This window comes from Passer domesticus, chromosome 11 (assembly GCF_036417665.1).
Source record: "Passer domesticus isolate bPasDom1 chromosome 11, bPasDom1.hap1, whole genome shotgun sequence".
In the NCBI taxonomy this organism is placed as follows: domain Eukaryota; kingdom Metazoa; phylum Chordata; class Aves; order Passeriformes; family Passeridae; genus Passer; species Passer domesticus.
Genome location: NC_087484.1, coordinates 19,582,754 through 19,610,250, shown reverse-complemented (window position 1 = coordinate 19,610,250; position 27,497 = coordinate 19,582,754). Strand labels below are relative to the sequence as shown.

Sequence of the window (27,497 nt, the reverse complement as noted above, 5' to 3'; positions counted from 1 at the left end):
CAGTGCTTTTATTAAGTACAGAAGAACTTCTAAGGGACAAACTCCCAGGTCTGAACAACCATCAGAGAGGAAACAACTTCATGTGAAACACACTGCACTTTCAAAGCCCAATCATGTGTAGAAAAAAAGCAACAAGCAGAATTTGAGTATTTCTCGCCTCAAAATCCTTTTCTGTAGGCTGCAGGAAAGCAGGGATCCAGGAGGTTGGACAAACTACCAGGGAAAGCTCATCTGGTTTCATATTTGTTATGACTAAGAGCTGACAAAGGATTTCCAAGACTCCTGATAAGATTATAGATTTATTTTTCTGCATGCTGTTAGAGATGAGAGAGAGCAGGCATATAAGCAGCTCAGGAACTGTTCTCATTTGTTGGCAGCATTCATGAACATCATTTTTATTCATCTTGAAGGAGGAATGGATGGTAAGGGAGAGTCTGAGCAATCACCACTGTTGTGAACTCCAGGGGAACTGACACCAAAGAGCAACATCTCCACGTCACTGAGGGAAGGAGCAAAGGTTTTATTGGACAGGACGTTCTGTGAAATACTCCTGAACAGAAACCACTCTAAAGGACAAAAGCTGAGGGTGGAAATCCAGCACCACTCGTCCTCACAATCCTGTGATTCAAAGAGAGGGGTTCAGCAGACAAATGCTGGGTGTATTTCTTTCCAGAACAACCCAAGTGTTCTCCCAGAGGAGCTGGCTGTGCTGTGACCTGGACACCAAAATAAACACTCAGGACACCGTGGGCACAAGAGCAGCTGCACACCACAGGTAACATCACCTGCCCTGCAGGAAATCTTGCCCTTCAGGTCAAGCCCAGGCCAGAGCTAGAACTCCAGCAGCAGCTCCTGACTCCACTGCACCCTGGACCACCCACAGCTTTGTCCAGCAGCTCCCTGCCCTGCCAGGGAAGGAACAGCATCTGAAGCTGAAAAACCACAGGAAGCAAAATCCCTCCTGGCTGTAAAGCAGGGAGAAGGGCATTTGTCCTGGCTGCTGACATTTAATATGCAGAAATAATAAGGCAGAAACAGACATGCAGATCCCTTGAGGGCTCTAAAACCTGTGGAGAGGCTTCCCAAATGAACTCCAAGGCTGAGCCCTCTCAAGCATTTTCAATAGCACAGAGACTGAACCATTCCTTGTGTTCCTTTGGACACAGAGCATGTTCCACATCAATGGAAACAGGTTCCAAAACTCTTACAACCTGTTCTGGTTTCCTCCCTCTTGGATCCAGGATTGGATTCACTGGACTGTAATCCTGGGGCTGTCCATACTACAGCCAGCCTGCTGTGCAGGAAGCATGAGGGGTGGGGAGTAGAGCAGAGGCCTCCCCACACCTCCAGCATGGCCCTGAAGAGAACCAGAAGTGATGGAAAAACCACGCTGGCTGTGGAGGCTGCTGAGAGGGCCCTGAGCACAACACTGGGAGAAAGCTCTGGGCTGGATAATGACACAGGGAAGAACTTCTGCATTTGCTTCCTGCAAGACACAGACTGCACTGAGCCTCAGCTGGAACCTGCAGGTCACATTTCCCTTTCCATCAGAGCCCACCAAAGCTCAGGGCACCAGGCAGAAGGAGAAAGGAACAGCCCACCACAGAGCAAACCATGCTCAGGCACAGGATGAGGAAAGGACATGGAAAGTGCTGGGAAACCAAGGGGCTGAGGAGAAGGTGAAGGTGAACACGACTCACCAGATGTCCACCTTCTCGGAGACAGGCTCGTTCCGTATCACCTCCGGGGCCATCCACGCCACCGTCCCCGCAAAGGACATTTTGGTACTTTTGTCACTGAGCTCTTTAGATGTACCGAAATCTGAAATCTTTACTGCATCTGTGTGTGTAACCAAAACACTAGAGAAGGAGAAAAAAAAAGAACTCGTCACTGTTTTGTGATTTTTTTTGCACCACAACAGCCGCAGGAGTAAATCCCTTTTTAATCAATGCAATCTGTTGGTGAGGCCACACTGCTCACAAGTGCAGTACAAAAGAAAAGATTTTCTATTTTCCCCAATAAAAGCTCTCACCCTCTTTTGGGTGGTTGTGTTTTGTGCCTTAAATGCATTTCTTAATGCTACAAGTCAAAATCAATCTCAATAAAACTGCAAATTAACAAGTAACTGAGAATCCAGAGCCAAAGCTGTACCTTAAACTGTGCTTTAAATCATCTAAAAGCATTATCTTAATGCACTGTCACAGACTAAAGAAGTAATAAACATCTAGGGAATAAGAATATAAAGAAGCCAGAACATTTTAGTCAGAAAACAACAGAGAAATGAGAAAGACACATTCCAGAAAACCAGGGAAATAATAGGAGAGTAAGAGGGGAAAATAAAAAGGCAGGAGGCAACAGAATACCCCACTTTCCAAAAAGTCAAGATATCATCAAATCATTAAATATTTCCTGACTGCTATTTATCATGGAAGATACCAGTAAAATTTTCATTCTTTTTAAGTGCCAACAAGTTGATATAGAGTCAACATGGGGGAAAAAAAGAGCAGAGCCTTTCGACCAAACTTTAAACTATTTCTCAAGAAAAGGAAAAATAGCCCCAACCGAGGGATGTTTAAGCATCTGGGACCCACTTTAATGGCCTGAAGAACCACAACTGGGGGGTGGTTAAGGATCTGAGACTCACTCTGATGACCTGAAGAACCACAACTGGGGGATGTTTAACATTGGTGATTTGAGGAACCCAAACTAAGGGATGTTTAAGCAGCTGACACTCACTTTGGTGACTTGAGGTCTCGATGGATGATTTTGTGGAGGTGCAGGTAGTTCATGCCACTGGCAATCCCCGTGGACCAGTCCACCAGCAGCCGCGGGGTGACCTTCCTGCCGGCCCGCAGGACCTCGTAGAGCTGCCCGTGGGCACAGTACTCCATGATGATGCAGTAGCACGGGGCCTGGGTGCAAACTCCCCTGTCAAAGAGAACACACAGTGAGGAGCAGCACACAGACAGGAAGGGTGACCACCACTTTGTCCTAGACACAGCTTAGCTCCTGGATTGTATAATCCTTCCCAGAGAGCTTGAGCAAACAGCTCGTGCCTGGACAAAGCTCCTGGCAAGGGTCACAACCTACTTGAAGGCGATGATGTTGGGGTGCTTGAGCTTGCGCAGGTGCTTGATGTCCGTCTCGTTCTGGTCCCTCACTTTCTTGATGGCCACCTCCTCTGCCCGGAACTTGCCCAGGAACACAGCGCCCTGTGCCCCGCTGCCCAGCCACTGCAGCTCCGAGATCTCCTCGAACGGCACCTCCCACGTGTCTGGGCACAGGGGAAAGACGGGATAATGGAAAAGGTCAAGCACATGGAGACTGTCAGAGCACACCGGGGCAGCACCTGCCACCTCCTGCACCACAGGGTGGGCTCCTCTGGAGGGAGTAGGTGACATCTTCTGGCACAGCTGAGGCACACACCACATGTACTCAGCCCCAACAACCTTTTCAGCCATCCCAGCCACCTCACTCCCATCCTTCCACCTTTTTCACCACCCTGCTAACCACTTGTGTGAGCCACTCCAGCAATTTACCATACCAGGGACCCTGGACTGGCAATTTTGGGAGGAGATCCTCCACCCCAACACTGAACAAAGTGCATGACTCCATTGAAAAGCACAGATTAAAAGAAACATTTAACATTCACAAGTGATATAAAAATATTGAGGGTGTTTTTCACTCCCTGAAATAAACAAAAATAGGAAATAAAAGTCAGAGGTGGCAGGCTGTAAAACACAGAGCAGCAACCACCAAGATAGCCAACAAAAAGCACATGAACCACCAGCAGCAGGCACAGAAATAAATCCTTCCCACACCAGCATTGGTTATATCAATGTCAAACAGCAAAACAACCTTAAGCAATTCCTCCTCTTTGGTACCCACACACATTTGTAGGGATAATGCTGGAGAGGTCCAGTGACACTGTATAAACTGCTTCAAGAGAGCTGCACCCATCAGAACAGAAAGCTCTGTTCCCTATCAGTCACCTTGAAATTGCCTTAAATCTCACAAACAACAGGATAAAAGGCAGGGAACTGTTTATTTACTGTAATTCAATAAAGATCTGCAATTTGAGAATAAATTATTTAGCAGCAAACCCAACAGACAACCCACTGATTTCTGAAATAAAAGGAAGTCACACCTGTACAGATCTCTGTTTCAGATGACTATAAATGCTGTCCTACCCAGACTCCCAACCTTTGGGATGTTCCCAGGGCACTGCTGGGATTCTGCCAAAGTGTCCATTCTAGATACTGGTATCACTGAAGGGAAACTTGTATATCCCTACTGTGGATATACAGGTTCAGCCAGGGAAAGCTTTGAACTGGGATCAGCCACACAGGTCTGTGGGCTTTCCCTGGGATTATTCCTGTGACAGGCAGGCAGTGGCTGCTGTCCCCTATTGAGTGAGTGTTCCCCAGGCACAGCCATGCAAAAGCAGCTCTCCCCCAGAGCCAGACCCCAGCACTCCTCCTGCTCACTGAACTAAAAACAAAAACATTGCTCATCCCCAGCAGAAATTCCCTCCCCCTTGGCAGGGCAGAGTTCAACCCCCAGCACATGTTCCTTCGCAGACACAAGGCTGTTTTCCATACTCGGATCATAAACTGGCATTTCAATCTTTGGACATTGAAACACCAAAAGATTTTAAATAAAGAAAATAATTAGATAATTAATAAAACTCATTCATTCATTCATAATTAAATCAAGAAGATCTGTATTTCTTATTTAATTCACACATGCATCACTTCTGAAAGGAGGTGGCAAATAGAGGTGATTGTTGTGCATGTTGATGAACAGTATTTTTATATGGGCAACATCAAAACTATTCTCTTGTACTGAAATAGCTGTTGCTTTCATAGAATCATGAACTGGACTGGGGGGGAAGGGATCTAAAAGCCTATCCAGTTCCACCCCTGCACAGCCAGGGACACCTTCCACTGTCTCAGGGTGTCCCAAGCCCTGTCCAGCCTGGCCTTGGACACTTCCAGGGATCCAGGGACAGCCACAGCTACTCTGGGCACCCTGTGCCAGGCCTCAACACCCTCACAGGGAAGAATTTCACCCAAGTATCCCATCTATCCCTGCCCTCTGGCAGTGGGAAGCCATGCCCCGTTGTCCAAAGTCTCTTTCCATCCTTACCTGTGGGAAGTCTTTCCTGTACAGGACACAGAACACTGACATTCATTTCCATGAGGCATTTACAGTTTGTGAGCACTAATGGATAACTGTATCACCTTGGAATCCTAGTTTGCTCTTAATATTCCCTATCAGGTAACATTACCTTTCTCTAATAGTCCCTCTGCAATAGCAAAGGCTGAGAGAGGCTGTAAACAAAGTAAGCAAAAGTTCATGTGGTTCCTTCTGTAAAGTCATCTCGTGTTTATTTCGGAACACAGATGCTCTCCCATATCCCATTTGCATCCTGATTGTCAGGGGCACAATTCAGGAAAGAGGTTTCAGTGTAGTGACAGTGAAATATCCCACATCTTGGGGAATATCAAGAAGAACAAAGAGCCAAAACATAGGTAACATACAGTGTAGTAGTCAGACTCTTCTGGGCCTTAAGAAACCAGTGGGATACTTCCCCTAAATAAATTAAAGTGTAACAGCAGCAGGAATTGCGCAAGAACTTGCGTTTCTGAGGTGATTAAGAACCATTTGAGTAGAATGATGAGAATCTATTTCCCATGGGGAAGAAACGCAGGAGCAGCCTGAGCCATTGAACCAATCTATTTGGAGGAAGCTTTTCCCAGCACTGGCTGCTTTCCAGCAGTGGCATTGTGACAAGAAGCACCCCTGATTTACACAGACCCCCTCAACACAAGCACCCTCTGACAGGCACCTTGCCCTCCAGGTAGACACAAAAACTCTCACAATGATGGTAAACACACAACTTGTGAAAGGGAAGGTGAAAGCAGCTCCTGGAGACAGCTTCTTAATCCAAAGGAAATGGCTGGGAAGTCTAATGAGTCTCTAGGAAACACAAACAAGTCTTGCTTTAAAGTGTTGGAGTCCCCACAATCCCAATTAAATAACTGGTAGATGCAAATTAAAGAACTGAGTGTGTCTCCCTGAAAGTATTCACCAGCAGACTTTAAAAATCAGGGTAAACAACTGGAAAAACATAGGAGGCAGGGATTTTATGGGTCAAACCCCAAGTACTTAAACCTCAGATAATCACCTGGCACTGAACAATACAAAAGCAAACATTCCCCACAGGAATGACTCCTCACCAAGCAGTGATTGGCATTACTTGGACAACCAGCACAGAGCCTGTGGCAGCTCCCAGCTGACCACGGCTCTGCCCAGCCCATGTCCTGCAGGGAAGGACAGGCACACCCCTCTTGTGGACCATTCGGGTGTCAGGAAGGGCACTCAAGCAGTTATTTCTACAAGAAGGTAATGCAGAACCATGTAAAAGCTGTTCTTATCTTTTCCCTCTTTCACCAAGTCACAGCCAAAGCTTCACAGGCAATATGGGCTCAAGGACATGAAACATATTTGTTTTTTACTACTTGCAACCACAACACCACCACCATGTCCCAAAGAATGAGCCTGCAGGACAGCTAAAGCAGGTGGGCAGGGACACCAGGGAGCAGCAAAAAGTACCACAAAGCACCTGCAGGCAACACAAAATGGTTTGGGTTGGAAGGGATCTTAAAGCCCATCCCCTTCCACCCCCTGTCACAGGGACACCCCACTATCCCAGGCTGCTCCAAGCCCTGTCCATCCTGGCCTTGGACACTTACAGGGACACAGGGGCAGACACAGTTTCCCTGGGAAGCTGTGCCAGGACCTCAGCTCCCTCACAGGGAAGGATTTCTTCCTAATCTAATCTCAATCTCTCTTCTATTAGTTTAAAACCATTCCCCCCTGCCCTATCACTACTTCCCCCTGTAAAAAGTCTTTCCCCCTCTTTTTTATAAGCTCTCTTTAAGTTCTGGACAGCCACATGGCTGCAGATGCAAACTGGACTCCTACCCCTGTTGTTGATTCAGCCCAACACAAAGGATTACTCCTGGATGAGGCTTTAAGTAGTTGTCTCATAAAGGGGGAAAAAAATCATCTGCACAGATCCATGGCAGCAGCCCAAAGCTGTAAAGCAGCTCCCAGGGAAATGAAAAGCCACCACAATCCTCTCCCTGCTGCTGAAAGAGCCCCAGACATTTCCTCAGCCACACAGCACTTGCACAAACACAATCCATGCATCCTCTGTGCTCTTGCTAAAAGACAGCAAAAATAAAAATAATCACATACATCAGTTACTGAACTGCTGGCTTGTATGTAGCTGATGAAATGCACACAGAGATGATTTTCTGGTGGCAAGAAGCAAGAATGAGATCATCTGGAAAAGAGAATATGAATATTCTCACAAAATCCTCAAGTTTCAGCACAGAAGCAGTTTGAAAAGGTTTATCCTTGGGTAACAGGAGTGTAGTACTGCCATCAGGGTAACAGATATCATCAAAACAAGACAACTGAGCTGCTGCAGAAGAAAAAAATAGTAATTTTTTTAAAAAATCTTCTTTTCACTCCCCCTTCTAACAATGAAGACACTGAAAATGCAGTTGAACACACAGCTACATATAGCTGATCCCAATTAATCCTCAGCCTTACCACATCTGTAGCCAGTTCAAATCTGCCCTTTTAGAAGGGCCTGATGCCAGCAGCAAACAGCAGTGTCCCTGGATGTGTGGCTCTGAACATGCTCCCAACACAGAGAACAGCAGGACACCCTGTGCACAGGAACGAGCTCTGCGTGCACCCTCCAGCCCCAGCACTGCTCTCAGCTGCTCCTTTTCACTCATTAGTGCTCCCAGCTTTTAGTTTGGTGACTTCCATACAAAAGCAAGTGTCCCCTGTGGGTCACCAGAGCACTGTGGTGTCCAGTGCAGCTGCTGGCCCTGCTCTGTGGGAAATGGGATCTCTCTGTCCTACAGGCAGCTCTCCCAAAGCCACTGCTCCAAGGTGATAGGGACACACCAGCACAGGATGGCTCACAGACAGCAGTGGGGACAGGTGTGGGACACACAGAATTGCTGGGAGTGGCCACTGCCACTCTGCATCAGTGGCCTTTCCTCGGAAATGTTTAGCTTCCCTTACAAACACTGAGCATCCAACCCAAAGCACTGTCACACAGAGAGTGCCCAATGCCTGCTCTGAATGCCATCCCACTGCTCAGAACTCCTTCTCCTTCCCAAGGGAGACTCCCCACCCAGACAGCCCTTCCAAACTCTTCATCCTTTGAGCAATCACCCCAGCAGCCTCAATTCCCCAGGGAACTTTCTGTCACTGTTTTTATTTGTAGTCTGAACCACATGTGACACACCGAATTTACAACATGCAAACGAGACAGAACCAACTGTGCCAGAGAATTTCAAAGCAAGCAAAGCCTTGCACAGAGAGCTGCTGCTCAGGAGGCACCTGGAATGCAGAGATGCATTTCCTGCTCGCTTATGAACTGGAAACAACTGACTCTAGGAAGCTGATTTCAAGGCAAATTCATCCAACACATTATTGAACTGCTCTGTTCCCTCATATTAGGAGCTGTTCCCCATCCCTCTGGGGTTTAGATTTGAACCACTCAGACAGGTTTCTGACCTTGCATCTTATAATTTGTGCCAAAAAGCCATTTGATTACTACTGAGTGATGCTCAAAGGAGACTTTGCCCCATGGTACTGCAGTGGCCAGGCTGTTCCCATTTTCCATAAGCCTCAACCATTTCAGCTCCTTAATTCTAATGACAGCTTGTTCTTTTCCCATCTGCCACCTCCCTCCCCCTGTGCTAGGGGAGAAATCAGACACCAACAGCAGAGCATACTCTGCTCTTTGCTTTTCAGTACCCCCTAAATATATATAGATAGATAGCTATATAGATATATATGCAGTCAACTGGGACATCACTTATTCCCAAGCCACAGATTTTATATGTATTTATACTCACATACACTTACACATTTACGCTTACACATCCAAATGGAAAAGGTATAAATATTGAAGAACGTATTTCTGGAAAGACAAGGACTAAATGATGTTTTAAAGTGGAGAATTACTCCTGAATAAAAAGAAATAAGTCTTTTTAAAAGAGAAGCAATACTCCTGCTATTTGGTGGTCAACTGGGGACAGCCTTCACCTGGAGGTTCTGAAGTGGAAGCGCCTGTGTCAGTGTTTTCCATCTGGCATAAAAAACCTCCACAAATTAACACAGGGGTTGTACCAAGCACTTCAACACAATTCCATCTGATCCCCACGCTCGGCTCAGATTCAGGCCTTGCCACAATGGCCCAAGCCATGGGGCTGAGCAGGTTTTGACTCCCTCACGAGCTGCCTTTGCCACGCATGACAGCTGTTGGCTCCACAGCGCAGGATTTATCCCTGGAAACCCGTGACAGGGCTGGACAAGGCAAAATCGGCCACATGGAGAGCTGGGGACGAGCCCTGGCTTCCTCACCTCACCCCAAAGCAGTGCGGCAGTTCCCCCTCACCTTGCTGCTGCAGTTTGTAGTCCGTGGAGTAGGCCTTGCCTATGATGTTCCACACGGGCCGCAGGCACCCGAAGAGCCCCTCGAGGAAGCCGCCGCTGCCGCTGCCCGTCCGGTTGAACTGGACCTTCACATCGTCACCGGCGCCATTGGTGTCACCGTCGCCGGGGCTGCGGGTGCCCTGCGGGAGCCCCGGCTCGGGCTCGTCCTGCTCCCGCAGCTGCAGCACGCTGTTCTCGAAGTGGTCGCGGGCGTCCTCGCTGATGCTGGTGAGCACGGCCGCCGTGCCCGGGCTGCTGACGCCCTCGAGCAGCTCGGCCGGCAGCGAGCCCCGCTCCCGCACGTCCTCCAGCAGCTCGGGGGACGGGCGGCTCCCGGCCGCGGGGTGCTCCTCGGGCAGCCGCCCCAAGTCTTTGTCCTCACAGAACGCTTTGCCCATGGAGCTGGGAGAGGAAGACAGGCTCAGGCGCTCCTGAGTGCTGGCCATGATGCCGTGGGTGTGCATCAAGGAGACGGTCCAAGGGGGTGCTCAGAGCATTTGTAGGACACAACTCACAGGTGACACGTGGGCCCAGTACCTGAAACAGAGGAAAACGAACAACTTTCAATTTTTTATTGAAGTATTTTCACTACGTGCAGTTTCACTGAGGTGAGCTGATAATTAACTAGACTTTCCAGACAGCCGCTGATACTTGGTAAATAATTACTGCCCTAAAAGAAACAAATAAATGGCTCCAACAGAAACTCCACTCAGGCAATACTCTCGGTAACATACTACAGGAATTGCCCAGGAAACAAACACCACAATTTTAAACAAGAGCCTAAAGGTCAAAATCGTGGAAGATTCTTTGCAGAAAATTCCCATAGCATTATCAGACTGAAGCTGGCCCCAGCTCAGCTGTGGTCGGAGTCCCACCACTGTTCCTGGGCCTGGCACAGCCCACGAGCTCAGGATCCCTCTGCAAACCCTCGAGACAAGGTGATGGAGAAACAAAGCCCGGTGATACAGGTACCTTGATTCCACCAAGGGATGCTTTGTGGCTGCTCCCTCAGAGCCCCATCTGGTTACCACCATTCTGGACTGTTGATTGACCTTCCACGTCCATTGTGGCAAGGTATGTTCAATTCTCTAACTACATCCATGCCACCCTCATAAGCAAGTAAAACTTTGAGTTTCGGAACAGCAGACCCTCCTTGCTGCTCTCCCATCAGTGCTCTCCACTTCTCCCCTGCATGAGCTTCTGGGAGGGTGCACATAAAACAAGAGCTGGGATCCCTTTTAAGAAGTGCCTCCATCTCTTGCTCCATGCTCCTCTGAGAGGTCTTTTTTCCACAACCCATGGTGGTGCCATCTTCCCACAGAGCCAGGTTGATGGCTGGGGTCATGCTGCAAAAACAGTTTTGGGATAGTCCCTTCTGAAACAAGAGGCTCTAACACCGGGCCACAAGCAATTAAGTGAATTCAGCCTGCAACATGGAACAAAGTCCAGTTTTAAATTCCATGAGAAGCTGAGAGTAGGGTAAAAAAAATGGCCCTAACAGAAAGTATTTTGTTAAAAAGTAAGATCAGTTCTAGTGGGTGCAAATTTCCAGGCTCTGCAAGCAGCCATTGGAAGGGAGAAAGAGGTGGCCAGGTAGGACACAGCCAATGGCAAGGGAACAGCTCAGGGCCATAACTCCTCAGGATGAGGTCACTGCAGAGAGGAGAGATAAGCCCTTCAGCCCACAGGATGAAAAGCCCTGGGCTTCAGCCCCTCTCCAGCAGCAAACAGGAACAGCCAGGAACTTGGATTACATTCCTGTATCCTGCCTGATCACATGGGGCTTGCATAAAAGCTTTATTTAGGTTGTAAACTTTGTTCTTTAAAAGAAAGCAAAACAGCAAGTGAGGCAGAGGTTGCAGCACAGCCCAAACCAGGTAGAGGAGCTGAATCAGACCCAAATGGGAAGCTGGAGAGTTGGTTATTCCTGACCTGCTGCTGGCCAGCCTTACAATGACCAATTCAGCAGTGTGGGAAGCTGCAGTGTGACCTCAGAGTACAGTTACGACTAGCAGCAGTTGTTCTACTATCACAGATTTTGTTATTGGTAACAAGGTGCTTCAGACCTGAACAGCATTTCAGAAAAACACCTGGCCAGGCCCACCTCAGTGCTCCTGGGCAGAGCCCCAGCCCATCACCTAAAGTCAGAGTGACAAGTGATTGTTTAAACAAGAGCAAAATGTGACCACTGCTCCTACAGAGAAATCTGCTTTTTGTAACATAGAATATTAAGCAATACAAATAAAACATCAGCCAGGTGTCCTGCAAGAAATTCAAATGCAAATTCTAGAATCTGAGGCAACAGTGTCCCAAAATATCTCAAATTTAAGCCTTTGGAAGTGCATTAAGGATTAAATCAGACTTGGGAGGATAAAATAACTTTGCTGTTATGTGACTCTCAAGAGTATACTACTACAGTGTAAGGTTTTACTTTTACATTTTTACAATTTTCTGCCTCTGGAATGTTTGATTGTGGAGATTTAACATGGAATGAACAGCTTTTCACTACACAGCTCAGTCAAGAACAAAGCCCCAGACTCAGGGATATCAGGTCTGTTTTCCCAGATCAAATTGCTTTCTCCAGCACTGAGATGTTTCAAATAAAAAAAACCTTCAGGCACAGTGTCCTGCCACTTTACATGCCCCTTCATGTGCTTCATGGGGAGAGAAGACATACAAAAGTTATGGAATTATTTTCAAACTGGCATGATACAGCCTTATTTAGGCCCTTACATAAGCAGCCTAATTTTCAGAGGTGCAGCAAACTCATTGTTTGGAGAGCATGAAACAGCAGCACTTCTTTTAAAACAACTTCCTCTCAAGCCAACTTGAAGCAAAGTGGTGCAGAAACCCTAGGAGGGGGAGAAGGTGGTTTCTGCCATACCACATCATGCTGACTTGTTGGGGGGAATTAATTTTTAAAATTCTCTTCTACTGCAGTAAATTCTGCAATGTGCAACCTCTTGCCTTAGCAAAATGTGATTTAATCCAATGAAATTAGGCTAGTTTAGATCTCACCATCTCTTCAAACAAGGGAAGAAGAGCATTTTCCAAGTTTTATTGTCATGCTGCTGCTATTCTTTCAGTCATAGTACCAAAAGGCTAAGATTCTTCATGTTGACCTCTTCCCAATAAAAGAAAAGGCAAAGAAAAACATTTTCTTGAAAGTTTTAGGTTTCATTACATCCAAACTACTATTGAGGATGTATTCATAAGGGCATGGTAGTGACAGGACAAGGTGGAGTGGCCTTCAGCTGAAGGAGGGCAGGGTTAGTTTAGATATTAGGAAGAAATTGTGAGGGTGGGGAGGCCCTGGCACAGGCAGTGTCCAAGGCCAGGCTGGACAGGGCTTGGAGCAATCTGGGCTAGTGGAAGGTGTCCATGCCCATGGCAAGGGGTAGAACTGGATGATTTTTCAAGTCCCTTCCAACACAAACCAGCCTGGGATCCCATGTCTGTGATCTGCATGTGCTTTATGAGCTTTTCCAGGGAAAGGCCTGGCCAAGGCTGTGCTATTTCTATCCCAGCAATGCTCCTGCTGCAGCAGCCTCCCAGTCAAAAGCTGGAAGCTCCATGTGTGGGAGGACTGTGCATATTTAAGAGATTGAGATTTCACAAAGTGCTGCTGCACACACAGACTTGAAGGCAGACCCTCGGATTTGTACTGTTTTTATGAGTTCATGCACTCTGCACTAACAAATTTCTCTTCTGTCTGGAAGGAGATTCAAGGCTCGGTGTAATTTTGCACAATCACAACTTCTCATAAATGACTCCACTTCCATGCAAAGTATTTTTTCCAGACAAAATCTCACCACCCTCAGACAAGAGGAGCATGACATGCACCTCTTCTCAGAAGAGTGACGCTGCTCCTCAACATGTCAGACAGCCCAAAATTCAGTTTGAAACTATAGATAAGTGAGAGTTTACCTGAATCACCAAGTGAGTGAATCAGCTACCAAGGCACACTCTCACCTTGCCTGATATTGTGCCTGTCCCTGAAAACAGCCATCCAGGAAGTGTCCTCACACTCCCACTGTCGATGCAGGGCGACCCCAGTGTAGGGAATAATGTGCTCTGACTCCATGATTCAGAAGGCTGAACAAATGCTTTATCAAGCTAGGTTATATTGCACTAATACTATACTATACTAAAGAAAAACCTATTACTGTCTTCAGTCATGACACAGCTTTGATCCAATTGGTCAATCAGCCCAAACAACCATCAGCAGAATCCAATTAACAAATCACTCTCTGTAACCCATTCCACATGTGCCAAACAGGAGCAGCAAGTAGAGATAAGAACTATTTTCTCCTCTTCTCTGAGCTTCTCACTGCCTTCCCCAGGAAAAATCCTGGGAGAGAGAATTACGTCTCTCTCTGTTCAAGAAATGTGAATACCACATCCCCCAGAGCCACCAAAGCACGTGGCTGCCTGTACAAGTTCAATATTCCTAAAAGTGTCAACACAATGGGTCAGGTTTGCAGCTGAGTTAAGCCAATGCCTCGCGTGAACCATGACTGAAGTTTCTACTTTAAAGTTTCTCCTTTAAAGACCTATGCTAAAAATGGAGTGGCAAATCAGACAGAGCATTCCAGACACAGCACACAAACCAAACCAAACAAAAAGCCAGTGTGCTGGAAAGGTGGTGTAAGCACAGAGGCCACCACTCAAGTCTTGTGACAGCCCAAGTCTCCAGGTTGCTTCCTTGAACACTATTTCTATTTTAGCCAGTTAAGCATAATTTCTGCTTGCACTTCCAACATGCAAAGGGAATAAAAGCAATTGTCTGATCCATGTTTAGGGGCTGTAGAAGAGCTGCTGACAGCAATTATCCAGCTGGTACATAGAACTACCACGGACAGAGGAGATTCCTGCCCAGATCACAACAGCCAAGCCCTGCAGGTCCCTTGCTTTTCCTGGTACTCAGTGTGATTTCCTCCTGGCTGCAGTGGGCACAACAAGGTAACTACACATCTCCTCACTGATAACACGACTGCAATTTATGGGTGTATTGTCTCATCCAGTGGCTTGTGACAAAGCTTTAAAAATGTTCTAAAATCTAACAAAATCACAAAAAGCGTGTCTATAAAGCACAGACATCATGTTCTCCTGCCCCTTGTGACTCTCTCTCAGATTCTACAGGGAATTTTTACAACACATTGATGCACAGTCCTCTCCCATTGCTGTACAACTCCAGCACAGGAACGACTGAGAGCTGCTGAATTAGCAAGTCCCAGAGCTTTTGTTGTCACTTCTGACCTTTGGGGTTTGAACCGTGTGGTTTTACTACACAGGATCTCAACAGACTTTCTTTTCCTGGTCTTCTGATGAAGAAAATATTACATGAATGATGAGATACTCCTCTTCTGCCACACTTTTTACATTACTCGGAATATTGGCTTGTGCTTTGCATGGTTGCTTTGAAAACAAAAAGTAAAAGCAGATTTATCAATAGAGAATGAGTTACACATCAGCAAAAGGCAAACTCTTTGTTTTCAGGAGGATTTAATTTTTTCCTAAAGTTACATTATTACATTAATTACATTACATTTTTATTTTATTTGTTTTGTTGGGTTGTAAAAAAGGAAATCACACTATGAAGCTTGCCCACATTCACTTGGTATAACCCAGCCCAGGCTATAGGCAAACCTTTAAGCCAGCTACAGAGTAGCCCAAGGCAAAAGCTCAGGTGTTTGTAAGCCATCAATCTCCTGCTCAAGACGCATTGCTCCTTCAAGGAAGGACATTTCTTCCCATCTCACACCCACATGAATGCCCTGCCACAACCCAGCCTTATCTTTAAATAGTACAATTACATAGCCTAAACATCATCAATTGCTGGTAAAACAAGTGAAAATTCTTCATCTGACCCAGCTGAGATTTTCTGTCACTGCAATAGCTCTGTTTATATTTCTGCACGTAAACATTTCTCTACAACAAACAGCATGTTTACCTGGGAAAGTGAAGTCTTGTCACATTGGCTTTTTTGTGCTTTACACTGCTCTTTCACGTTGTCAGATAAACACTACAGTACTTCTGTACCTCCTGCAGAATCCTGACTTGAACACGTGCTTTTACTTCCTCTCTCCAATAAATATTTGGATGCCACCTCAACATAAGACGAATTTCTTCTGCAGACACCATAATCCTCACCTGAGTGATGTGGTAGCAACTGCTTAGGGCTCACAACTATCATAATCATCATCACTTTAAAATATTAATAGAATATTAACATAGCCATGGGCATTAAGCACGTGAGACCACAGACTATGCTGTGTGTAGTCTGTGTTATCACAACAAAAAACTGACTTTGTGATGACTTCATTTAGCCTTTATTCAATATATTCCAAAATAATTCAATCTATCCGAAAACCGGGACACATCATTTCTGGAAAAGTGATTTCAGTGGTGATATCCTTTTGTCTGTGGCTGTACCAGTGAGAAAGAGAGCCCTGTCTAGCTCAGTGGCCTGAACCCTTTCTGACAACGACAAAAATAGCACCATGTACCAGCCAAGAAACACCCATAATGGCTGAACTGCTCTGTGCACAGCCAGCTGCAGGTTTGCTTGGCACCTTGCACACCCCAAGCAGGCCTGGCAGAGGAGGAAGAAGTGGCACCCAGGCTGCAGCAATGGGATGAAGCCCCAGAAGCTCAGGAGGGTCATCCATCCCCCTTTCCTGCGCAGAGCCAAGGGAAGGGTGTGCAGGCAGGCAGAGCTCCCCCCAGCAGTGCCACAGCTGCCCTGCTCACAGCTCACTGTGCTGGCTCTGAGCCTCAGCACAAAGCACTGGCCTGTGCCAATGGTCAAGGGATTTTTTAACCAGAACACTTCAGCCAACACTGTGTAGGGCTGGGAGTTTTGTAGCTTAACTCTGTGTTGTTGAAGGTAAAACCAGCTGCTCTTCACTTTGCAGGCCTTTAATTCCTCTCTTTCTTGGAACAGCCTGTTGTTCACTCCTTCAATGGCACATGAACATATCTCTTTAATTCCAGCTGTGATTAAAAAAATTATCCCATCCTCCACTCCAACATTCTTTCTCAAGTCTAACAATTCTCATTTGTTCTCCATATGAAACTTGCTCTGAGTCTTTGATCACCTCTTTTCCATTTCTCCTGTATCACCTTAAAGTTATAGAATGTAGAATCACACAATAGCTTGGCTTGAAAAAAGACATTAAAACCTTAAAATTAATGAGCAGGGATACCTTCCACTAATCCAGGTTGTTCCAAGCCCCACCCAGCCCGGCCTTGAACATTTCCAGGGATGGGGCAGCTTCTCTGGGTAGCTGAGGAAGTCAGACCACAGCCAGGATTCCCAAAAAGGCCAGAATGCCACAGAAATGCACAAAAGCACAATGATCATTTTGGCTCCTCAGGATGCTGAGCTAACTTCCATGGGTCTCTTACTACCTAAGATCTCATTACTGAGCAGAAAAAAGCTATGTCAGAGCCTAATTCTGACTGTTAAGACTGAATTGTGTTCAATCAACACTAAATTGGACTGATATTTTATCACCCAAGCTCACTGGAGCCTTCCACTACTCCCTGCAGGTGGCCTCCACAGTTATTACCCTCAACACCTTCCTTGTGAAGTCTCACAGCCTAAACAGAATACTCCTAAAATATCTGGATAAGGGAAGAAAAGGTGGGAAGAGTATGAGTAGTGCCATCTCCAAAGCAGAGAAAAACGTTTCAACATTACCATCCTTTTATCCCTACTCTTATTCCATATAATTTTACCAGTAATCTGTCTGCCAGCCTGGTGTCTGAGTTATTTAATAGCTGTTTAGCCTCTTTAAGAGCCTCTGGTAAGTATTCCTGCCAAAATCCCAACAGATTGTATCAACCAGATCCCCCTTCCTACCATGCTCCTGTCTCCCACAAAGACATTTAATAGATTTCCAAAGCAGACTTCACCTTAAAAGAACTCTTATCCCCACATGCAATGTGTGCATCTGCCCTGGCTCTCAGCATAGGAATGAATTTCTACCTCCAGCACCATGCGACAAATGTTTCACTAGAACCTCCTTCAGCATAAGGTCACCAATTTGTGGGGGGCGGTGAAGCAACGATTTGGAAACAGAAATCAAGCATCCACTTTTATTTTTTCTAAAGGAGTAAAAAAAAAAAAAAAGCAGCAATAAAAATTCATCTTGGTGAGGAAGAGACACAAAGAGCCCATCGAGGCTCCCGTGAGTGCAGGGAGAGCACGTCCTGCTCCACCTGGCAGCCCTGCCAAGCTGGGAAATAAGCACCTTACGTAACGGCGTATTTTCAGCACTACACACAGAAATGCTGCCTCTACCCTGCAGAAGGTATTTTTGGATCTGCTAAAATGCTACTGTGTTCTTCCAGGGCTTTGCATTCTTCTGCTCAGAAATTGCATAATCTGATGCCATAGGAAATAAGTGATGTTGCATAATGACTCTGGTATTGGCTGCAGGGAGCAGGGACTGCACGTTCCTGCTGGAGAGCAGCCCTGCTCCGAGCCCAGGTGCTTGGGGAGAAAGGGGAACCCACAGCCACCTGCCCCTGGGAGCAGGGCAGCAAACCAAGGACCACGCAGTTACCTCACAAAAATCAGTGTAATTAAGTCACCCATCTGCTCTTTGTTCCCCTCCCAGTGGCTGCTGTATGTTGTGAGCTGTGCACACAGGGAACACGAGCAGCCCCACACACCACCTCTCCACTGACAATCCACCACAGGCCCATCAATACACTGGAAAATACTCAGCTGGGATAAAGACAGACTAAGTGCTGCTCAGCCTTTTACACTACAGAATTACTACTGAAATCTGTCTCAGACTAAAATGTAGAAATGACCTGAAGTTACACTCTTCTCTTTCACCTTTCTAGCTGTCTCCATAGCAGGAAACAACTTTTCAAACCCAGTCACAGGCTTCAGGCTCTGTTAACTTTCTCTTCATCCTTCCCAGTTCTGTACTTTTACCTCATTGACAATCCCCATGCTATGATCAATCCATGTTATTCTATTACTATATAATTACTATATGTTATATTACTATTACTATACAACAACAACAGATTTAAGGATTCAAACTGAAATATTTTACAGCAACAAACACCAGTAAAATTTCCAGTTTAGTTCACAGAGGCCTTACAGCCCCACATTCCCATATGAAGGCACTAAATGTTCCAGTTCTACCAACAAACAGTATCTTGGAATTTCCCCCCCTTACAGAAGTGAAACACCCTATTTTCCTCCAAAGAGTAGCATTAAAATTAATTAATGTCTGAAAGATCTTTGAGGATGAAGATCAATATCACAGTGCTGCTTTCAGGAACGCAGTGAATGAATCAAAGCCTCACTTTAATTCACGTGAGGTGTCAGACTGGTCTCAGGTAAACTCGCTCACTCCCACGCTTGTTTTTATTTTTATAGTAGATATGAATTATTCAACATTTGCAAAGCATTTTCGACATGTAAATGCTACTCACACAAACTTCTCAGTACTAAGAGCTTATGTGCTTCACACCCAGTACTAAACTCAACAGCTCCCCATGAAAGTACAACAATTCCTGGGGTGGGTGCAGTGCTCTGGCCCCCGTCACCCCACACCAGGTCCATGCTTGGTGCACCTGCTGGGAAGGGGAAGGACACTCGAAATCCAGCTGGCAGATCTGGGATGGGAGATGACAGCAGTACTGAGTTGTATTTAGCAAGCACCATACACGAGCAAAGAGGATTACTCCTCGACAGAGGCAGCACAATGCCCCGCTCAGGAGCCTCTCGTAAGCCTGTATTAGTGACAGCGCAGGGTTAGAGGTGTGAGCCTGCTCCACTACAGCTTTACGTGCTGGAAACACACAAACAACACAGAGCTGGGTGTGCTCCTGGGCCTGGCACAGCTCGAGCCACCCAACCTGCAGAGCCCAGCACTCAGCACACCCCAGCTGGACCATTCTTGGGCTGCAGCTGATGGCTCAACACCTGAGGATCTCCTCAGGCCCACAGGATGGTGAGGCTGGACTTCCTGTGTTTCAGCAGGAGAGTCACAGCTGTACAGCCACATTACTGAGTTTGGTGTCCTCCAGAAGGTGACAGAGATGGGGGACAGGACAAGCATCCCTGGGATGAAAAGTGTCTGCACAGAGACCTCCATTCCTCCAGCCCACCATGGTGGAAAAAGCCCAGCCTCTCAACCCTGCCAGGACCTTCTCCTTCCTTCTCTCACAGCACCTCAGTGCTATGTTACCATGGTGGAAAAAGCCCAGCCTCTCACCCCTGCCAGGACCTTCTCCTTCCTTCTCTCACAGCACCTCAGTGCTATGTTACCAACAGCTCCAGAGGGAACAGCACCAACAATCAGAACTTCACCAGGGGCTTATAAATCACAGACTTTACACAGACAAATCTGCTCTTCCTCCTGGCTTACACCCAACTGTTGCCAAAGCCTTTGAACCCACTCCAACCACCAACTTCTCAGCTGAAGTTGTAGCAGGGAGAGAGCACAAAGGTCAAAGCACACACTGAATATTTATAGGGGTGGGAGTAACTACACACAGAGCCGCTGCTCCTGGCCCAGCCATGGCTGCCAGCCTGGTATTCAGCCCTAAGTAGTCTGTGTTTTGGGTGAAATATTTACCCCACACTACCCAGGAGATGAGATTGATTTGCTGCAATGACACAAAACAGGAGCCTACAAAAGCCTCTGCATGGGATATATTTTTGCCAAGGAGGAATAAAAAACAAAGTCCCATAAACCGGACAGAGCTTGGTGAAGTGCCAAACTCCCGAGAGCTCTGGGGGTAACACTTGCCTCAGTTGACTCATTTGGATTCAGTCATGGCTGAGAACTCACGGGAAGTTGCACAAGCAGTGAACCTGCTGCCTTCCTCTACTGGGATCTCAGGTCAGAGCTTGGCTAAAAGGCTCAATGCACCTTCCCCTGCCTGCCCTGGCCCCAAGGACCAGAGCTGAAGGGCAACCAGAACTGATTTAAAATCTGTTCACACAAACCATGCCAGATTTCTTTTATTTTTATATTTCAAAAAGAGTTTTATTTTATAACTCTGCCATCTTGAGAAGCTCAGCTCTTGGAAATCCACTCCCCACATCTCCACTACAGCCTGGAACAGGTACCAGGCAGGAACAACTCAAGCCTAATCAGCACCATCTCACATTTTCTATAAAAAAAGTCCTGAGAAAACAGGAAACACTTATAACGTTTCTTATCCTGCCACTGCTTAGAGCAGACCCATGTTTAAATAACTCCTAATTGTGAAAGATCTTACCTAGGGAGAGATTTTCAAATAAACCATTACTCAATTTTCTGATCCACTGGAGATAAGCAACTTACCTAGTCTTTACAATAGGAGATGAAAAAGGGAGGTTAAAAATGCAACCAAAAAGCCCCCAAACATAATTAAACCCAAGTTCACCTATAGCTGGGGAACAGTGGGAGTCCCTACCATTTATTCTGTGCTAGAAGTTACTTGCTAATTCCAGGCACAAGGGTCAAAATGAATGCCAGCTATAAATTTAACTATCAGGCAGCAGGGGACAAAGACAAATCTGAATGACAGGACCGTTCCAGATCAAAGACTCAGACTGGAGGCCCCAAAGACAGAAAACAAATCTGATGCTACAGCAAAACAAACAAACAAACAAAACCCCCACTACATCAAAATCTGGATTTATTTGTGTTTCTCAGCGGAAGGCTGTCACAGACAGGGTTCAAAGGGCTGCCTCTCTCTAGAAACAAAACCCGTATACATTCATTCAGGAGCACAACAAAAAGGACAGTGACAAAAACTTTTAAACCCGTGACAACTCTACCCTCCCCATTCCAGGGTTTATCCCAAGGTGTCTGTGGCTACCCAGCAGGTACGGTGGAAAGTGCCCACATTTCCCAGCCAGACTGACTGCATCTCTCTCCTTTCAATTATTTTCATATTTTGTCCCTCAAAATTATTGATCCAAATACATTCCTTCATCTTCTTCTACTGAACAGACTGCCTACTGCTAAAATCAGTATATCCAAACACATGGGCCTGATGTCATCTTTCTCCAGATCTACTTAAAATATCCCATTTTTCATTTACTTAAGGGAGACATGTGGTTTGATATGATTAAGCTACTGCAGCACCTAAACCACCCCCCAAAACAAAAATAAAGAGGAGCTCTTCTTTTCATTGGGAGCAAACATGACATCATGCCCATTCAGGTGAGCAGGAATATGACAAATCTTGCCCCAGTGAACAGTATCGTTAACTGCAAAGGTACTCCCAGCTCCCTCGTTTATTAGGAAAATGAGGGGTGAAAATTGTGTTCAGCACATCACAGACAGCTCAAACTGCTATTTTCAATAATACGGGAGCAAATTCCTACCCAGCTGACTGAAAGAAAAACACACCTCCTTCACCTCAGAAATAAAATTAAATTATTTAACACCGTAACACACAAGAGGAATTGTTTGATTAGCCACAAGGAAAAAAAAATATTACAATTCCCCAAAAAGCAATAATTACAATTCTGCCTCTTTACACTATCTAGTAATTCTTAAGTCATTGCCTGTATATTCCATTTATATCCATTCTCCATTGCCATTCCCTTCCCCTTTAAAAGGGGGGCACAAAAAGATAACGTGCAAAATTGCAAGTGAAAAATGTCCAGCGCACCAGCAGGCAAAGGCCAGGCCAGCTCTCAGATTCATATGCAGTGATGGATAAATTAAGGTTTCACGTTTCCTCTTCCCTTTCTCAGCATCATTTTTTCAGCCCTTTCCCATCACAAATGCAAAATCCATCTGTCCTTCCGAAATAAATGGCGAGAGGGGAATGCTGACCATGGAACACCACACACAAACACACACCCCTCACAGAAACACGCTTCCCCCAAATACTCACAAGGATGAACATTTCCTATGTGATGCTCCATTTTCTTGTTTTAAAAAGATGGAAGGCAAAAAAAAAAAAAAAAAAAAAAAAAAAAGGCATAAAAAAAATAAAAAGGAAGTGTTGCAAAATAAAAGGAAATTCCACCCACACAATCCTGCAGCCTGCTGCAAAGAACCACCGAGCGTGCTGACGTCACGGATTCATGAATGGATGGAGACCGGGATGGATGGATGGACCCGGCGGGGCTGCGCACCGGCAGCGCGGCCGGCAGTCCCCGCCCGCCCCGGGCACCGGCAGCCCCCGGGCACCGGCAGCCCCAGCCCCCGGCAGCCCCCAGCCCCCGGGCACCGGCAGCCCCAGCCCCCCGGTACGGGCAGCCCCCGGGCACCGGGGAACCGGCAGCCCCCGGGCACCGGCAGCCCCCGGGCATCGGCAGCCCCCAGCCGCCCCCAGCCCCCGGGCACCGGCAGCCCCCAGCCCCCGGCAGCCCCAGCCCCCGGGCACCGGCAGCCCCAGCCCCCCCAGGAGCGGCGCCGGGCCGGGGCATCTCCCCGGGCCCGCTCCCCGCCGCTCCGAACAGCGGCGGATTAAATAACAGCCATCTGCCACGGGAACCGAACGCGCCCGGCAATCAGAAAGGGAGTTCATCGCCGCCCCGGCTGCTTACGGGATTACAAACCCCGCGTATTATTATTGAAATAACTAAATATAAACATGCACCGGGAGGAAGAAGTGGGGAGAACAATAGGAGGCTTGTGTTTGATTAGCGATGCAAAAGCACCAGTAAAATAAAAATAGGAGCATTAACAAAATCCCACATTCGGCTCCAGTCAAACATTCCCGGCAGCCAGCAGACAAGCTCTCCACCTCAGTAAGGTCTGGGATCAAAGATCAGGGCAGGCAGAGTTCTGCTGGACAAGCTCTCAACCTCAGTAGGTCCAGGAACAAAGATCAGGGCAGGCAGAGTTCTGCTGGACAAGCTCTCCACCTCAGGAAGGTCTGGGAACAAAGATCAGGGCAGGCAGAGTTCTGCTGGACAAGCTATCCACCTCAGTAAGGTCTGGGAACAAAGATCAGGGCAGGCAGAGTTCTGCTGGACAAGCTCTCCACCTCAGGAAGGTCTGGGAACAAAGATCAGGGCAGGCAGAGTTCTGCTGGACAAGCTCTCAACCTCAATAAGGTTCAGGAGCAAAGATCAGGGCAGGCAGAGTTCTGCTGGACAAGCTCTCCACCTCAGCAAGGTCAGGGGACAAAGATCAGGGCAGGCAGAGTTCTGCTGGACAAGCTCTCAACCTCAGCAAGGTCCAGGAACAAAGATCAGGGCAGGCAGAGTTTCACACTCTGGCTACATAAGGCATGGTGGGCACATCACCCACTCCCATTTCCACCCCAGTGCCAATCCCAAGCCAATGGAATACTCTTTACTGTGCAGACCAGAGGCAAGGACACCCAGATCTTTGGCAGAGTCCTGGTAACCACCTGCAAGAGCAGCTGTGCTTCACCTGGATGTGGACAGGGGAGGAGCACAAGTTCTGCCTTCTTTTTGCACCTTTGACACATGAGGGAAGGAATGGAGGGATGAGCATGACAAGGAATGAAGGTCAAAGTTTGAAGGATAACCTGGGCTGCAAGATCTGCAATTACACCATCTCAGGGTTGACCAGAAGTCAGCAATTTGGCCTCAAACTCCTTCTGAACAATTTGCAGCCTCAAAATTATTAAGAGACAGAATTTCCATATTTTCACCACACCTTTTCCTAGCCAGTAGGAAGCAATTATGCCAAAAAAAGATGTCTCAAAACTTACTCTGGTGGGGCACATCTGAAATTAATGCCTGAGACAATCCTACATTTCTTTATGGAAAGTGGGTAACATCCCAAAATTAACCAGGATGTAACAACAACACGGATCTGGGCTGAAAAAACAAAGATTTTGTGCCTACTTGATCTCATGTGAACAGCACCACTGATACCAGTTTCTGCAGAGGGAGGAGGAGGAGGGCTTGGATTTTGGACTGTGGTTTCTGAATTGAGACTTATAAATCTGGCTAGGGAAAATGCATAGGAATGCAAATTTCTTATTACCTACTTTCAAGATCAAAGAAACCACACATTTAGTTTTGCTTTAGAAATCTCTCTTCTTTAAGAGCTAAAAGCCACTAAAGCAAAAGATTTCTGCCCAGAGAAGACCACTGCTGAGCACTCCTGTACCCAGGAGGGGAGCAGGAGTGGAGAGATAGACAGAGATGTCCCTTCTCCAAAGGGATCACTTTGTGGCCCCATTTCAAATCCCAGCTGCACCTGCCTTGACTCCCTGCCTTGCCCTCCAGAGCCCAGCACTCAGCTTTACACCACCCAGAGATGGAGACAGCTTCCAGATCTCCCTGGCATTTTCAAAACAGACAAAAATGTTAATTTACTCTCTTGCCCTAAAGGAATCAATTCAGGAACTAGAAGGGGAGTACAGTAGCACATGCAAGAAGTGGAAGAAAAGGAGAAATATTGCTATAGAATTAGAAAAGTCAGAATAAAAATAAAAGGAAAATAATTTTCAGAGGTTTCCAAGGGTTAATTGCAGTGACATTTATTAAAAAAAAAATGCCCAGCAGAGAAAATAAGTGGGAACAAAACCCCATGAGGACTCCAGGAGCAGGAAAGAGCTTGTGCATAGAATTTCAGATTTTTTTTGTCCATGGTGGCTTGGTTCAGTATCCCAACACTTGATTTCATCTATGCCTCAATGGCTCAGGTTAAAATTCTTAAACACAAAGGTCCTGAATTTAATACAAGGTAATATCTTAAATCATTGTGAAACAAAAAACCAACCCACAGTGTCCTAAAATTGATGGCTGCTACATGATTGTGTTGTGTTGCAACCAGGTGAGTATTTTTATAGTACACATTACACAGCTCCTTTGATCAGTAACTAAGCTGATCAATATTAAGAAAGAGAAATTATTCTCCTCCCTCTATCTCAGACAAAATCATTGGTAAAAGCAGGGAATTCAAATATCAGATGCCAAATATAATTTGGCTCAGTACTAATGTGAAAACAGAGGAAAAAATGTACTGTATACAACAAGGGTATAAGATACTAAAAATCCAAAGTTCTTAAGGGACCACAAGAGTGCCAGTGAAAAGTTGACAGGCAACAGGATTTCTAAAAGGAATTATGAGCAACCAAGTAACTAGACCAGTAGGAGAAATAACAGGCTAAACTGATGGCAATGGGTGCAAAAGAAAGTTAAAAGTATTTTTAAAAACTAACTAGCTCACCATATTTGAAAAATACAATACAATTAAGTACTTCCAAGCCAATTAATAACTAATAGGAATGTTATACAGCATCTGCTAGGCATAACATTTCTAGCTGGCACATCCTATTGATTTGAGCCCAGTCCTAAAATAATCATTTAACAAGTTCTCCAATCCTGTGACCTTCAGTTTTAACAAACTGGTGAACAACTAAAATTGCAGAAGACTGAGAATTCCAATATTATGCCAATACTCAAAAATAGCATACGTTGTTATTTGTAGGGCTTGGCAACTTGGGAAGAAATCCCAAGCCAACCTTTGACAAGGAAGGATGGTTCTGCTGCCCTGGACCAGAGGCTGAGTTATCCCAGGATCCTGCCTCTGCCAGAGGCCCATAACAGCCACACAAGGAAGCACAAAACCAAAAGAAATCCTTAATGCTGCCCATGGCATATTCCACTGACAACAGCAGAAAATTAGGAAAGAGATGGGAGTGACTCAAAGGTTAATTTCATAATTATGCAGCACTAAGGCTGTTAATAAACCTACTCAGCACACACTTGGAGGTACAAGAGGGACTGCTCTGTGAAAAGTTCCTACCTGGATGAGTAAATAAGTGAATGGAGACAGCAAATGATTCTCTACCAGGCAAACGTTTGGGTAAATATTTGCATAGATAAGGGGGCATTTCATTGTCAAGTCCTAAACACCTGTGAAACTTTGAATCCACTCTTCCCAGCCCCAGACACATCCCTCCTGTGAGCGCCCAGGAAGGAAGGAATCAGAATCACAGAATCAGATTCTCATTTGTGCTGTCATTATGTCCAGACCTGACCTGGTGCAACTCACTTTCCCTTTTGTAAGGAGCAAAGCTTCTATTTCACATAAACTTGCTGTTTGCAGAGATTTATGACTAGACCCTGTCTGATGCCCCAAACATTCCAGAAATATCAGTTACAGTAGAGTGGAATATTGTGAAAAAATTGAACATGTAACACAGAAGTATGGGCCAATTTATTTTATTATTTTTTCCTTTTGTGTGTGTATGATTTTATTATCTCCCTTACACACTCAATAGGGCAAATACAACACAATTTTAAACCAACTGTCTCAATTGCACTTTAGTAAGACCAGAAATTAAATGTATGCATTTATCATATAGGATTTTATTCTGAAAGTGCCCAGACCTGGGACTTTGAGAAGTCCTCCCTACAGAGGCAGGTGAACAAAACTGTAATTTGACAAGATCAGCATTGAGACCTGAGAAGCTTGACCAGAGGAAAAGAGAAAAAGCTCCAAAATGGGACATGTACAACACCCAGACAAAGGTAAGCAGCAATTCCAGTCAGGAGCCCTGTTTGGAAAGGGAGGCTGTTTAAGGGGATTCTGAGTGGCTTCCCCTCCTCTTTCCAGGCGAGCCCTGCCTTTGCAGTTCCAGTCTGTGTAATTTTAGGAGGCGACATTACAGTGTTATCTTAAGAACATGCACTGATGAGGCTGGGAAAGTTCAAAAAACTCCATTTGCAGACTACCTTCCTCTGAAGGATGGCAGCCCAGCTCCTGGGACATAAAGAGAAGCTCTGGAATTCCATCAGGAAGGAAAATGGTGCTACATAAGAGACATTACAGCTGCTGAAAGGGCAGTTCATACAGCAAGTGAGCAACAGCCTCCCTGCATTGACAGTGGTGGTGGCCAGCTGAGCAGAGGCCATGAGGGAAAACCAGATCTATTTGTTCAGGGAAACGGGCACAACATAATATTCCTCCCAGAGAACAGGCTGAAATCAAGTCTTCCATAACAATAATTAATTCTAATAGGGTTCACAGCAGTGAGAAATACTGAAG

The 27,497-nt window shown here is 46.1% G+C and overlaps 1 protein-coding gene across 4 annotated transcripts in view; it reads right to left on the bottom strand.

Moving 5' to 3' along the window:
• The window catches only part of MAP3K13 (mitogen-activated protein kinase kinase kinase 13), a 70,045-nt gene that overhangs the window by 12,905 nt on the left and 29,643 nt on the right, over positions 1–27,497 (bottom strand). For 3 of the 4 annotated variants that reach the window (XM_064435584.1, XM_064435580.1, XM_064435581.1), the window contains exons 4-7: positions 9,497–10,071; positions 3,091–3,274; positions 2,737–2,928; positions 1,701–1,859 (exon numbers count right to left, since the gene is read on the bottom strand). In XM_064435584.1, coding sequence (XP_064291654.1) covers positions 1,701–1,859; positions 2,737–2,928; positions 3,091–3,274; positions 9,497–9,998 — 1,037 coding nt within the window. In that variant the 5' untranslated portion in view covers positions 9,999–10,071. Of the gene's footprint in view, positions 1–1,700; positions 1,860–2,736; positions 2,929–3,090; positions 3,275–9,496; positions 10,072–22,407; positions 22,522–27,497 lie in introns of those variants that run through there. The other variant, XM_064435582.1, reaches the window with a different exon arrangement.